Source organism: Ovis aries, chromosome 23, assembly GCF_016772045.2.
Source record: "Ovis aries strain OAR_USU_Benz2616 breed Rambouillet chromosome 23, ARS-UI_Ramb_v3.0, whole genome shotgun sequence".
NCBI classification, from domain to species: domain Eukaryota; kingdom Metazoa; phylum Chordata; class Mammalia; order Artiodactyla; family Bovidae; genus Ovis; species Ovis aries.
This window is the reverse complement of record NC_056076.1, coordinates 33611133-33624288: the sequence shown is the minus strand read 5'-3', so window position 1 is coordinate 33624288 and position 13156 is coordinate 33611133. Positions and strand designations below refer to the sequence as shown.

The window sequence follows — 13156 nt, the reverse complement described above, 5'->3', positions numbered from 1 at the left end:
TTCAGCTGGTAAAGAATCCGCCCACAACATGGGAGACCTGGGTTTGATCCCTGGGTTGGGAAGATCCCTGGAGAAGAGAAAGGCTACCCACTCCAGTATTCTGGCCTGGAGAATTCCATGGACTGTATAGTCCACGGGGTCACAAAGAGTTGGACACGACTAAGTGACTTTCACTCTCACTCCATGGGTGATGGGGATGTCCATGATGTCACTGGGAACTCCAAACTGTCTTCCTGGGGTTGTTTCCTTTCTGAGTAGAGCCCAACCTATACTATCTCTGCACAAGCCCACAGTCACACAGCGAACAAGTCCAGTCACACAGCAAAGCTGGACTTTGGTTCTCTGCTGACATCATCAGAAAGCCAAGCCTGGTAGGAAACAGCAGCCACAGCAAACACAAACCCAGTTCTGCCCAGCCCATGAACTGCCCTGGTCCTGGGTCCCTGCCGCTTGCTACCTGGTAACACCCTTCTGTCCAGGGCCCGGGGTGACTGGAAATTCTGAGCTGTGACACCCGTTATCAACCACAAAACCCACTACAAACTAAGACACTAGAATCTTTCCCAAGAAGCTTAAGTGGGCTGATATCTTGTGTGTGGCTGTGAAACCACCAAAGAAGTCCAGGGAATAAAACTGAAAAAAATCTCTGGGAGCTTTAGCAAGGGGACTAAAAAGAAATATGATGACGGCTCTTCTGAGATGGGTAACACCTAACATCATGTGTATTCAAGGGACAGCAGTGTCTCGTGGGTCTCAAACTTCTCTGTTGAGAACCACTTCTTTCAAGGAAAGAATCTTGAGTATCTTTGACTTTACTAAGCTCTACTGGTCATTTTCCCCTTCTCTCCTCCAAAAAAAAGCAATAAAAATATGAAGAAATCCATCAACAGATAAACGGATACACCAAATGCAGGATACAATGTGGTATAAAAACAAAATGTGGTCTATATACACAACGAAAAGCCTTAACAAGGAAGGAAATGTTGACACAATCTTCAACATAGATGAAGCGTGTAGGTATTATGCCAAGTGAAGTAAACCAGTCCCAAAAGGACAAGTACCCAGAGTAGGTAAATTCATAGAGACAGAAAATATAACCGAGCTTTACCAGGGCCTGGGGTGGGTAGAGAGAGAGGGGAGCTATCATCTATTTATTTTTTATTTTGCCAGTCTTCGAGGTATGTGGGATCTTGGTTTCCTCACCAGGGACTGAAGCCATGCCGCCAATAGTGGAACCGTGGAGTCTTAATTACCAGATCACGAGGGAAGTCCTGTAGCTATATTTTTTAAGATTTTTTTTTTTAATGCCAGAGCTATGCCATGTAATGGGTACAGAGTTTCTGTTTGGAATGATAAAAAGTTCTGGAAATGGATGGTGGTAATGGTTGCACAATATTATGAACGTACTTAATGCCACTGAACTATATACTTTAAAACTATTTTAAAACAGTAAATGTTATCTATCTTTTACATGCCAAAAAATGTTCAAGTATGAACAATGGCATTGCTTTTAAACAAATATGAGTAAGGTAATATTTCCAGTCTTGTGTTCAGTCACATCTGACTCTGAAACCCCATGGACTGTAGCTGGCCAGGTTCCTCTGTCCATGGGATTCTCCAGGCAAGAGTACTGGAGTGGGTTGCCACTTCCTTCTCTAGGGGATCTTCCCAATCCAGGGATTGAACCCGTGTCTCTTGAGTCTCCTGCACTGGCAGGCTGATTCTTTACCACTAGTACCACTTGGGAATCCCTAGGTAATGTTTAAATGACCATTGTGAACAAGTAAATAATTCTCATCAGAAACTACAAGTTAATCATAGTCAGGAATGCTGTAACAGTGGAAGACCCATGTTGATCAGCCCTGGTAGACCCTAGTCCAAAATCTGACAGCCAATTCTCTTGCTTCTGTGGAGGAATACATTCAACTATTCAGAGTCCAAATGCTTTATTATTTAACTAAATCATAGAACTATCACACGCTTTGCGAATTCAGGGCCCACATTTGTTTAAATGGAGACCCAGTTCTCACTGAACTATCCACCATAGTAACGGAGTATAAGACATATGCTCAATATGTATTTTATCAAGTAGAGAACACTCTATCATGGAAATGCAAGAGTATGACTTAATGAACTATTCCTTCAGATTAGTTAAGCATCTCATGTGGGATATTCTTTCAGAACATGAACTATGATGTAATAGGGTCAGGGAAATTGATCCACACCCAAGTTCCCAGGGCCTCACCTTTGTCAAACCTCTTCAGATCAGTATTTTGCTCTCCAGTTATATGTTTTCAGGAGAAGCCAAAATTATTAATATTTTTACTGGTCTCATTCCCAAAGCTTCTCCAGTATGCTAAGCCAAGGGGTGACTTAGCAAGGAAGCAGCTTTACCTTCATGGAGAAGGTGGGCAGATAACTCGGACCACAAGGCAAATGACTTAGCCTGATCATTCAACTGGGATATTTACCTAATTTATGTAAATCTTAACTTCATTTTCTTTTCATTTTCTACATCATTTCAGGTGAGGCATGATGTTCTCAAAGAATCATGAGGCTTTACCTATGTGAGGATTTATCTATGATTCACATAGCCAATTCAGATGATCATTTTGGCTGAAAAATATCATGGTCTTTGACATTTCTTTTAAATCTATTTGAAAAGAGGTCTTAATAGAATCATAACAACAATGTGTGACTGAATTGGACCCTGGATCAGAATTTTTGTGGAGAGGGTTATAAAGAATATTATTAAGGAAACTGGCAAAATAAATATTGGTCTACAGATGAGATAACAGTATTGTATCAGTGTTAATCTCCTCATTTTGATAACTACAGAAGTCATGTAAGAAAATCCTTGCTCTTAAGAAATACACACTCAGCAATTTAGAATTAAAGAAAATCTGCTATTTACTTTCAAATAATTCAGAAAAAAATTACTGTATACATATATATGTATATATCAAGAGAAAATGATAATAGAAGCAAAGTAAAATAGTAATTGGGAAATCTGAATAAAGAGCATGGGACCTCTTTATACCACTTTTAACTGTTTTGTAAGCAGGAAATAATTTTAAAATAAAAATTTATCCCCCAAATTTAAAGTTGATTTAATAACTTACTCATAGTGATCCTATAATCTAAAACAAAGTCAAATTAATATGGCATTATAATTTTTATATCTCAATTTATTTTAACATTACATTAGTGGCACTAACCAGGAAAACTCTACTTGAGTTCTACTTGATTATAAAGCCATTGAATCTCAAGATTAGAAGGGAATTAAGAGATCATACAACTCAAATAAACATGAGTATTTCCCAATGTAACACCATGCAATACAAATAACATACAAGGAAGCAGGGAATGAATCATGAATGAGGCACAGAAGAGGCAATTCTACCTTGAACGGCTGTTGATCTCCACCCAGCCCAGTTTCCATGACACATGAAGCAAAAGTCCACCAACCAGTGTCTGCCACCTGAAAAGGAAAAGGGCCAAGGTGAATTTAAGAGTGCCACGATCTCATGGTTCACCCCCACAGATGTGTTGACTGACAAATACACATATGTGAGCCTTCTTACAACTCTTTTCTACCACTTTCTCCTAACCATCACCCCAGCTCTAGACCTGTCCTTCTCGACCTCCGCTATTCCCCTGAGTCCAGCTGTACCATTCCCTGCTGACACTGACCATCTCCTCTTCTTATTCTAGACTTTTCCTGAACAATCTCACCCACTGCCAGCACGTCTCCATGACCTTGCACTGGTGAGTCCCAAACCCCCCTTCTCACAGGCTACAGCCATCCTGACACCTACCCCCAAGCTCCTGAGGATAAAACATAACCTGGAATTTCCCCTTCCCCATCCTGGCCATCCTCCTACTCTTCCTAATCAGCCAAACCAGAAACCTAGATGTCATCCTAGCCCTCCTCTGCCATCACCTCCCTCATCGACTTACAAAATCCTGTTGACTTTATCCCCATAACAGCTCTGAGACCCAAGGCCTACCCTTCCATCCCTCTGCCTAATTCAACCTCCCATCATTCCACATCTAGACCACAGCATCAGTTCCTTAACGGGTCCCCTTTCTCTCCAGGGTTGCCCTGTACTGTCCATTTTCCATGCTGCAGCCAAAGGGTTTGTTCTAAAATGCAAACCTAATTGTGCTCCTCACTTGTTTTAAGAAGAGTTGATTCCTCCTGATGCCATAGGCAGCAGCTCTCAGCCCCCTTGCTACACCAACACACCTGGGGACATGAAGTTCTCAGGAGACACATTTCCTCAAGTGCAAAGTTCAGGTTGCGGGGTTGGGGGCACAGGTAACAAAATAAACACCACAGAAAGCAGAGCAAAACGCCAAATGAATGATGGGTATTATAGGGTCTTCCCTGGTGGCTCAGACAGTAAGGGAGCTGCCTGCAATGCTGGAGGCCCAGGTTCAATCCCTAGGTCAGGAAGATCCCCTGGCGAAGGGAATAGCAATCCACTCCAGTATTCTTGCCTGGAGAATTCCATGGGACAGAGGAGGCTGGCTGGCTACAGTCCATGGGATTGCAGAGTCAGACATGACTGAGTGCCAAATGTGTGACAGGTACTATAGGCCCAACTTGATCCCATTCTGCAGTAACTGCTTTTACTCTATTTTTGCTGAGTCATTCATAAATTTCAAAACCTTATTTTTAGTTATGACTTGAGACACCTCACCTCCAGAGGTGATTACAACACATCCACGCGTTGGGACATGATAGTGGAGAACCCCTGGCCTAAAGGACAAAGTCACTTGCATGGGACACACAAGCCTCCCAGGACCTGCAGCCGCCCCTCCCAGGGTCAACTCCTGTTCATCCGCCAGCGGCAGCCACATTCCAGCTACACTGAACTGGCCACAGTCTCAGCAATGTGCCAGGTTATTTCACACTTCTTAGAGTCTGCACATGTGGTCCTCTTGACCCATAACGTCTTCCCATCTCTCTGTGTTGGAGGACACCTGCCCATCCTATAAGATCCAGGTTTTATGTCTCCCTTGTGGAGCCTTCAATGACTCCACCAGGCAGCATGGAAATACATGGGGTTGTGTCCTCCAACAGCTTGGTCTAGAGCAGTGGATCTCGATCGTGTGGATCTTCCCCCCAGGGGACACTTGGCAGTATCTGGAGACATATTTGGTTGTCACAGCTGGGTGTGAGGGAAGCATTGCTACTGCCATCTGATAAGTAGAAGCCAGGATGCTGCCAAACACCTTGTAACATGTTGGACAGCCTCTCAGAAGAGTTTACCAGATCAAAACATCAATAGTGCTGAGGCTGAGAAACCCTAGCATAGTGGGAAGTAAGCGCATGAACTGGTAAATACAATAAGGTGTGATAAAGTCCTAAGGGGAACAGTACCAGGTAGCACAAAACACCCTAGCAGGGAGCAATTGATCTAGTCTAGGGAGCTGAGTAAGTTTTCCGGGAGAAAGTATTGGGTTGGCCAAAAACTTCATTCGGGTTTCCCATGCAACAGTACGAAAACCCAAATGGGCTTTGTGGCCAACCCAATAAATCTGACCAGATGCCTGTTCAAAGCAGGAGGCCCAGAATGCACAATGGCTCACAGGTGAGAGAGAGTGGCTCCAGCAAAGCTTCTTGTTGTTGAACTGCTCAGTCATGTCTAACTGTTATGCCACCCCATGGACTGTAACCGGCCAGGCTCCTCTGTCCATGGGATTTCCCAGGCAAGAATACCGGGCCCTTTCCCTCTCCAGGGGATCTTCTTGACCCAGGGACCAAACCTTCGTACCCACATCGCCTACTTGGCAGGTGGATTCTTTACCACTGAGCCACAGGGGAAGCCCACAGAGGAGGAGGGTAAAAAGTAATTCAGGTGACAACAACATCCTCTCCCACCTAAATTCCCTAAGTCCCTCGACCTGGACAGAAGTGAAAGGACACTCAGGGTCAGAAAAGGAGAAAACAATATCCCAGCTTTATTGACCAAAACATACACAATCATGGATGATATCTTTTAAAGTTTTGCGATGAACTACTAGGGAGAAACTTGACAGTGATTGCAAAGTTCACCCGAAACAACATATTGGTGATAATATAAGGAACAAAAATTCAAAAGCATAAAACAGTAAGTGATGATAAATCTTCTCCCTTTCCCTGCCTGCTATCTGTACCATGTCCATCTTTCCCTATGGAAACCACTCTTACTAGGGGCTTCACCTTTTTAAGATTTTTTTTTTTGATGTGGACTATTTTTAAAGTCTTTATTGAATTTGTTACAATATTTTATTTGTTACATAAAGTGGAGTCACCGGGTGAAGACCCTATAATGCCCATCATTCATTTGGCCTTTTGCTGTGCTTTCTGTGCTGGGAGGGGAGGGGTGTTTGTTTTATTTATGTTTTGGCCAGGAAGCATGTGGGGTCTTAGCTCCATGACCAGGGATCAAACCTGCACCCCCTGCATTGGAAGACACAATCTTAACCACTGGACCACCAGAAGTCCTCTGATTTTTTTTTTTTTCTTTTTTTTTTGGCCACACCATGCAGCTTTAAGATCTTAGTTTTCAGACCAGGGACCGAACACAGGGCCACAGCAGTGAAAGCACTGAATCCTAACCACTGGACCATCAGGGAATTCCCAATCTTTTTTTTAAATGAGGAAAACATACACGCATTTCTAGAATGGTAGTATACTACACTGTTTTGGACTTTCTCTTGTTCCCCATTAAATGGGAAACAAAATCTTGAAGATCTCTCTTTTTCAATACACAAGAGTTTCCTTACTTTTAAACGTTTGAATGGTATTCCATGAGGAATACAATATAATTTATTTAATTGATTCTATATAGATGAAAATTAGGCTGATTGAAAATGCTTGTCACCAACGGCTGCAATGTTTCACATGTATATCTCTGTACATATTTTGTTTAAATAATGCAAGTAAATCTGTTGGGTAGATTCCCAGAAGTGGAATTGCTGGATTGAAGGATTCAAACCATTGCCATATTGCTATATTTTACCAAAATGCCAATCACTGACATTGTGCCAATTATCAATAGTTTTCCACCTATAATCAATGTATGACAGCATGACAGTACCTGCTTTTTTTTTATTGTTTTGCTGTGGACCATTTTTAAAGTCTTTATTAAATCTGTTACAGTACTGATCCTGTTTTTTCAGGTTTTGGCTTTTTGGCCAAGAGGCATGTGGAATCTTATCTCCCCAACCAGGGATCAAACCCACACCTCCTGCACAGGAAGGCGAAGTCTGAACCACTGGACCACCCGGGAAGTCCCTAGAGCACCTACCTGCTTTCTACATCCTCATCAACACTATATTATCAAACTTTAAAATTTTATTTTTCAAATCTTGTTAGTAAAAATATGTCTAAATACAGTATAAAATTATATTTTCTCATTAATGAAGAATAGCTTTTTATATGTTCAAGAGCCCTTTGTAGGCAGGACTTTTTGGGAAATAATTGATGCTTTATTCATGGTGAATACTCTATGGGCATTTTAAAAGGGGGCATAATCTCTATTTTCAAGATAGTCAGTCTGATATTTATTAATTGCACTATTTATGTTTTTTTTTTTCTAGTTTTTTTTCTAGTTTGTCCAATTGATCCGTCATGGGAAAAAATAGTAGTAAGTTTGTCTCCTACTAGTAGTATGTTTCTATTTATCCCTGATATTCTTGCCATTTTTATTTGACAAAAGATGATGCTCTGTTGTTTGGTTGACAGATATTCATTCCTATTTCATTTGCACTTTGAACTCCATGCTCTAGCATTACAATGCGTCTTTTCATTTTGAACTGCATTGCTTAGCATTGTAACACATATTTCTTTGTTTACTTAATGATTTTTGTCCTGAATTCAACCTTGACTGATATTAAGATGTCTATCCCTGCTTTTCTGTATCCATTTGTGATACTTAAAAAAAAAAAAAGGAAGAGGAGAATGAAGGATAGTGTGCTCTATCACATATTTAAATGCTATAATAATGAAAACAATTTAGCACTAGCCCCTTTTCATAAAAGCTGACAAATAAGCGCTCAAAAATAGACCCTAGGAAAATGACCTCACATATGATATTAACAACATAAAAGCAAAATGAAGGATTATATAACAAAATTTAATAAATGGGGCTAGCATAAATAAAAAGCATGAGGAGGACAATGATCTCTTGACACTGAACCATACACTAAAATAAACAGATAATAATTAAGAACTGAAAAAAGTTTTAGTGACATATAGGTGAATATCTATATGATATAGTGATGAGAAGAATAAGCATATAAGCAATGGTGCATGCTAAGTCACTTCAGTCATGTCCGACCGAAATGTGACCCCATGGACTGTAGCCCACCAGGCTCCTCTGTCCATGGGATTTCCCAGGCAAGAATACTGGAGTGGGTTGCTATGCTCTCCTCCAGGGGAATCTTCCTGACCCAGGATCAAACCTGCATCTCTATGTCTCCTGCATTGGCAGGCAGGTTCTTACCACTAGTGCCACCTAGGAAGCCCCTGAAAGCAATGGTAGCTATCACAAAAGAAACAATCAATATAAAAATAAAATATTTTTTTAAAAAGCTGGGGGGCGGGTGGTTAAGGTAACAGAGGGAAATGTGAGCGCCAAAGCACTCCATGCTGTTGCTACAGTATCTACTCTATTGACCTGACTCTACAGCATTTTCTGTCTTCTTCCTAATAATAGCATCCCTCAGTTTACAAAACTACATTCTGGATTAATCTGTGTTTCTCTCTGCTGCTTCATTCCTATGTTCAAACAATAAATTGTCTATAATGTTACTTAAAAAGTCCAAATAATCAAAATAATTATAAACAAAATGAAACGGCAAAGAATAAATTAAAAGGGGGCAGGAGGAGAAGGGGACAACCGAGGATGAGATGGCTGGATGGCATCACTGACTCGATGGACACGAGTCTCAGTGAACTCCGGGAGCTGGTGATGGACAGGGAGGCCTGGCGTGCTGCAATTCATGGGGTCGCAAAGAGTCAGACATGACTGAGCGACTGAACTGAACTGAACTGAACTGAACTGAAAATAAAAGGATAAGAAACCAATGCAATACTATAAAGCAATTATCCTTTAATTTAAAATAAATAAATCATAAAAATAAAAAGATAAAAGGCAAAAAAAAAATTCACTGAAAAAAGAGATACAAGTGGATAACATAAGAAAACCATCCAACTTCATGAATAATCTAATAGTAAGACAAAGCAATGTGCTATTATTTTTTGCTCATGAAATTAGCAGAGAGAGGAAAAAAATGAGCCATACTTTGAGCGCAACTCAAAACATCATAGAAACTTTCACACACAGGCTGGGTTACAATGTAAATTGATAAAACAATTTTGAAAAAGAAATTTTTAATATTCAAGCAGTCGACTAAAGAAGTTCATGTTCTTTAATCTAAATTTAGTCCAAAGAAATAGAAATTTGGCAGATTTGAATGCAAAAAAATGTCTGATAATATTGCTGTGTTTATACCCCTCAAAGGGGGCACAATTTAAATGCCATTAACAGACGGACTAAATAAATTACAGTATGTCTATCTCATGGAAAATCTAGTTGGACATTTCCTACAAATGTATATAAAAGATACTCACCCTTGGAATAATGTAGGGTAGGTAAATTTCAAGACAGACAGGACATACTGAAAAACAAATATCAAATTAATGGACATTTTCAAATTATAGAGAATTGGTAGACCATATAATCAAGGAAAGCCTTACTAAAGAAACATAAATACACTCAAGTTTCAAAAAGGCCTTTTTTATCCCTCCCCAAAGAAATCACACAGTGGGGAAAAACAATGACCTTCCAATTTATACTAAAGAGAGGGGCTAAGGGAAGTCAGACAGAGAGACAAGTATCATATGCTATCACTCATATATGGAATATTTTTTTTTAATGACGAATGAACTTATAAAACAGAAACAGACTTACAGATATTGAAAAGAGAAACCTGTGGAAGAGGGATAAATCAGGGCTTGGGATTAACATACACATATATAGGAAATAGACAACCATCAAGGACCTACTGTAGAGCACAGGGAACTCTACTTAGTATTCTTTTTTCTATACGAAAAAAGAAGCTGGAAAACCATGAGCATATGTATAACTCAATGACTTCACTGTACAACTGAACCTAATACAACACTGTAAAACAACTATACTCCAGTAAAATTTTTAACAAGGGGGTGGGGGAGCTGCTTTCCCCAGGGTCACCAGAAGCCTGACCACCTCTCAGCTGGGGATGGAACAAAGTGGGCCAGATACTGTGGACAGCTGATCCTGCTCAGCATTCCCAGACCTTGGCAGTGCCATGCTATAACTGTGGCAACTCCAGAGTAAACTGGAAAAAACCCTGGACACAGTCGGTTTTCTCGGAGTATCCACTTTATCTATTGCCCAGTTTACCTAAAAATTCACTGCCTTCTTTGTTTATCATCCTATTCATTCTTTCCTTTGTTTCCTTTCCACTTTTGTTTGGTTGGCATTCTTGGGGTTTTTTTCCTAACTAATTCTGCTCAGGTATCTAACACGTTAGGTGTGTTTTTTTAAGTTTGTTTTTTCTTTTTTTTAAAGCCAATTCAACTAAGATCAACTTGTATTTCTATTATGTCTTTTAACCAAATTTACAGCACATTATGAACAGGAGAACTGTATTTTGTCTTTCTGGGTATCTTTTTCTATTTTTTCTATGATGGAACACTTTAAGAATTTTTTAAAAGCCTAAAGACCATTAAATGGCTTTAAGCAAGGACTCCACTGATTCGTCACATGATCTGAAAAGTGCAATAGACTGGTGTCATGCAAGTTTACATTTCTGTTTTTTCCCCCCCATGGATTAATCAACCTGTAATTCCCCTTGTATGAATTCCTAAATATCACAGGTGTAGTTACCTGCCTGTGCTCTGGTGTATGTATCCTAGAGACGGACCTTCATTCTTCTTTGAAGCCTATTTACTCACGTTGAGTCAATATGTTCCTCTCCACTTTCCTCTGATATTTTATTTGTAACATTGAGACAAGGGAAGGATTATGTTAGCATCTGGACCATGTCTTCCATCATCCTGAACAACCTTCATGAAGACAATAAATGCTCATTCATTGCTATTTGCTAGTAGTTCTTTTCCAGAGAAAGAGGGTTTTTGGTTTGCTTTTTTTTTTGTCCCCCAAGGGGGAGTGGAAAGAGAGTAGCAGAGACTCTACAGTGGGGAAAGGTGGTCCTGAGCCCCCTATCATCCCTTTGGCTTGGCGTCTACCCCAGAGTCCAGGACAAGGGGTGATATCCCACACTAGCTCACAGGGATCTAACATTTCTCTACATGGTACCAAACCCAAGGCTCCCTCCTAACAAAACAAAAACATAGTACCACTGATTTTCTGACTTTTCATCAATAGGGTTTTATGACATTAAACAAAATTAAATTTACGTTTTATTTTTTAATAATTTCATGAAAAACTCTTCAATATATTCGAAATGCCTGGGATGGAGCCACAAGAAAAATAGGTTTGAGAATCAATGGTGTGAGGCAGAGATGGAGATGGACTGATATCTTCTATTTAAAGGCTTCTGGAACCTTGGTGGTTCTGGGGCAGGGGTATGTTTAGAAGAGAGAGCAAAATGTGCGTGATTTCTTCTCCTACTCTTCCTCCTACTAGAGGGTACAGGGGCCAACAGCTTTCCCCTTCCCGAAAAAGTAGTCCACATATCCAAAGATGAGGTTCCTGGGAATTCACCAGTCAAAAATCCAGTTTCCCCGTAGATGTAAAGGACGTATCACAGCACGAGAAACGAGGACAGTACCGTCCAACAAATCTTACTTCTAAAAGAGCATCGTGCAGAATTGTTTTCTTCTCCATCACCATCAGGAACAAATCAGATAAAAATCGGGAGGCAGTATTTGGTCCACACACGATCTGGGGACTCAGATCCCCCATGGGCAATCATCACCACCCCGCACCCGCCCCTCCTCACCTTGTTCGTGAGGTAAGCAGCCAGGTAGCAGGTACAAAACGTGAGACCGACCAGACACTTCCTCATGCACATCTGTTAATTTGCGCCCCTTCCCAGGGACACACCCAGAAGCCCCACTGCCGCCACCAGAGCCGGGCCACAGCCCTTGCTGCCCGACACGTGGCTGCGAGCTCCGCCAATCGGCGCAGCGACCGCCCCCGGTGCCTGCCTCTTAAAGGGGCAGCGCCTCCTCAAGAACTCCCAGCCTCGCGGTGGGCGGGGCCGGCTCTCCAGGATGTGGAGGGAGGAGTAAGGTTCACTAGAGCTGTGACCACCTGTAGAGCAAGAGCGGGTAGTCCTTGTAAAAAGGTAGAAAATGGTATAAGAGGGGAGAAAAGCAGCTGACAGAACAATTCACAACAGTCTATTAGCACTGAAAGAAAAATGTTCAGAGCTAGCCCACTGAATCGTGAGCAAACTAAATGAAAAGAAATCCACTTAGATATATTTACATATTAAAATTCACATTTTTATTGTATTAAAAATATCAACATATAATTTGCTATATAACCATTTTAACCATTTTTAAGTGTATCCTAGTGTTAATTACATGTACATTGTTGTGCAACAGATTTCTAGAACTTTTGCATCCTGCTAAACTGAAACTCTACACCCAGGAAACAATTTTCCCCAACCCCTCCCTGCTCCTCCCCCCCATAAACCCCCCTCCCGGTCCCCTGGGAATGGGAACTACCATTCTATTTTCTTTCTACTGCTGGGATACCTTATCTGAATGCAATCAAGAATATATATTTTATTAAAAATTATTCTATCTTTTCTCTTTCTCTTTATCTTTTATAGTCAGAACATTCAGTTCAGTTGTGTCCAACTCGTTATATCAATTTAAAAAATAATTGTGCAGTAAAGGGAACAAAACAAAATATTTGTTGTTAGAAAATGGCAACCAGCAATTCCCTAGCAGTCCCGTGGTTTGGACTCCAGGCTTTCAATGCCAATGGCCCAGGTTCAGTCCCTGCTGGGGGAACTAAGATCCCACAAGTCACACGGTGCAGTCAAAAAAAAGAAAGAAGGAAAATGGCAATGGGTTGCATAGGGTTCAAAAATCACTGTGTCCCAATTAAACCTAACCAACCTATAACACCCCACTCTA

General features: G+C 40.8%; 1 protein-coding gene across 12 annotated transcripts in view; it reads right to left on the bottom strand.

The window, feature by feature from the left end:
• TMEM241 (transmembrane protein 241) overlaps nucleotides 1-12156 on the bottom strand; it is a 116422-nt gene extending 104266 nt beyond the window's left edge. For all 12 annotated transcript variants that reach the window (XR_006057820.2, XR_006057819.2, XR_001023979.5 and 9 more), the window contains exons 1-3: nucleotides 12007-12156; nucleotides 9629-9675; nucleotides 3404-3481 (exon numbers count right to left, since the gene is read on the bottom strand). Coding sequence is in view for 8 of the 12 variants with exons in the window: in XM_004020478.6 (XP_004020527.2) it covers nucleotides 3404-3481; nucleotides 9629-9675; nucleotides 12007-12078 (197 nt within the window). In the remaining 4 variants the exon portion in view is untranslated. The remainder of the gene's footprint in view (nucleotides 1-3403; nucleotides 3482-9628; nucleotides 9676-12006) is intronic.
• Nucleotides 12157-13156: the final 1000 nt, after the last annotated feature.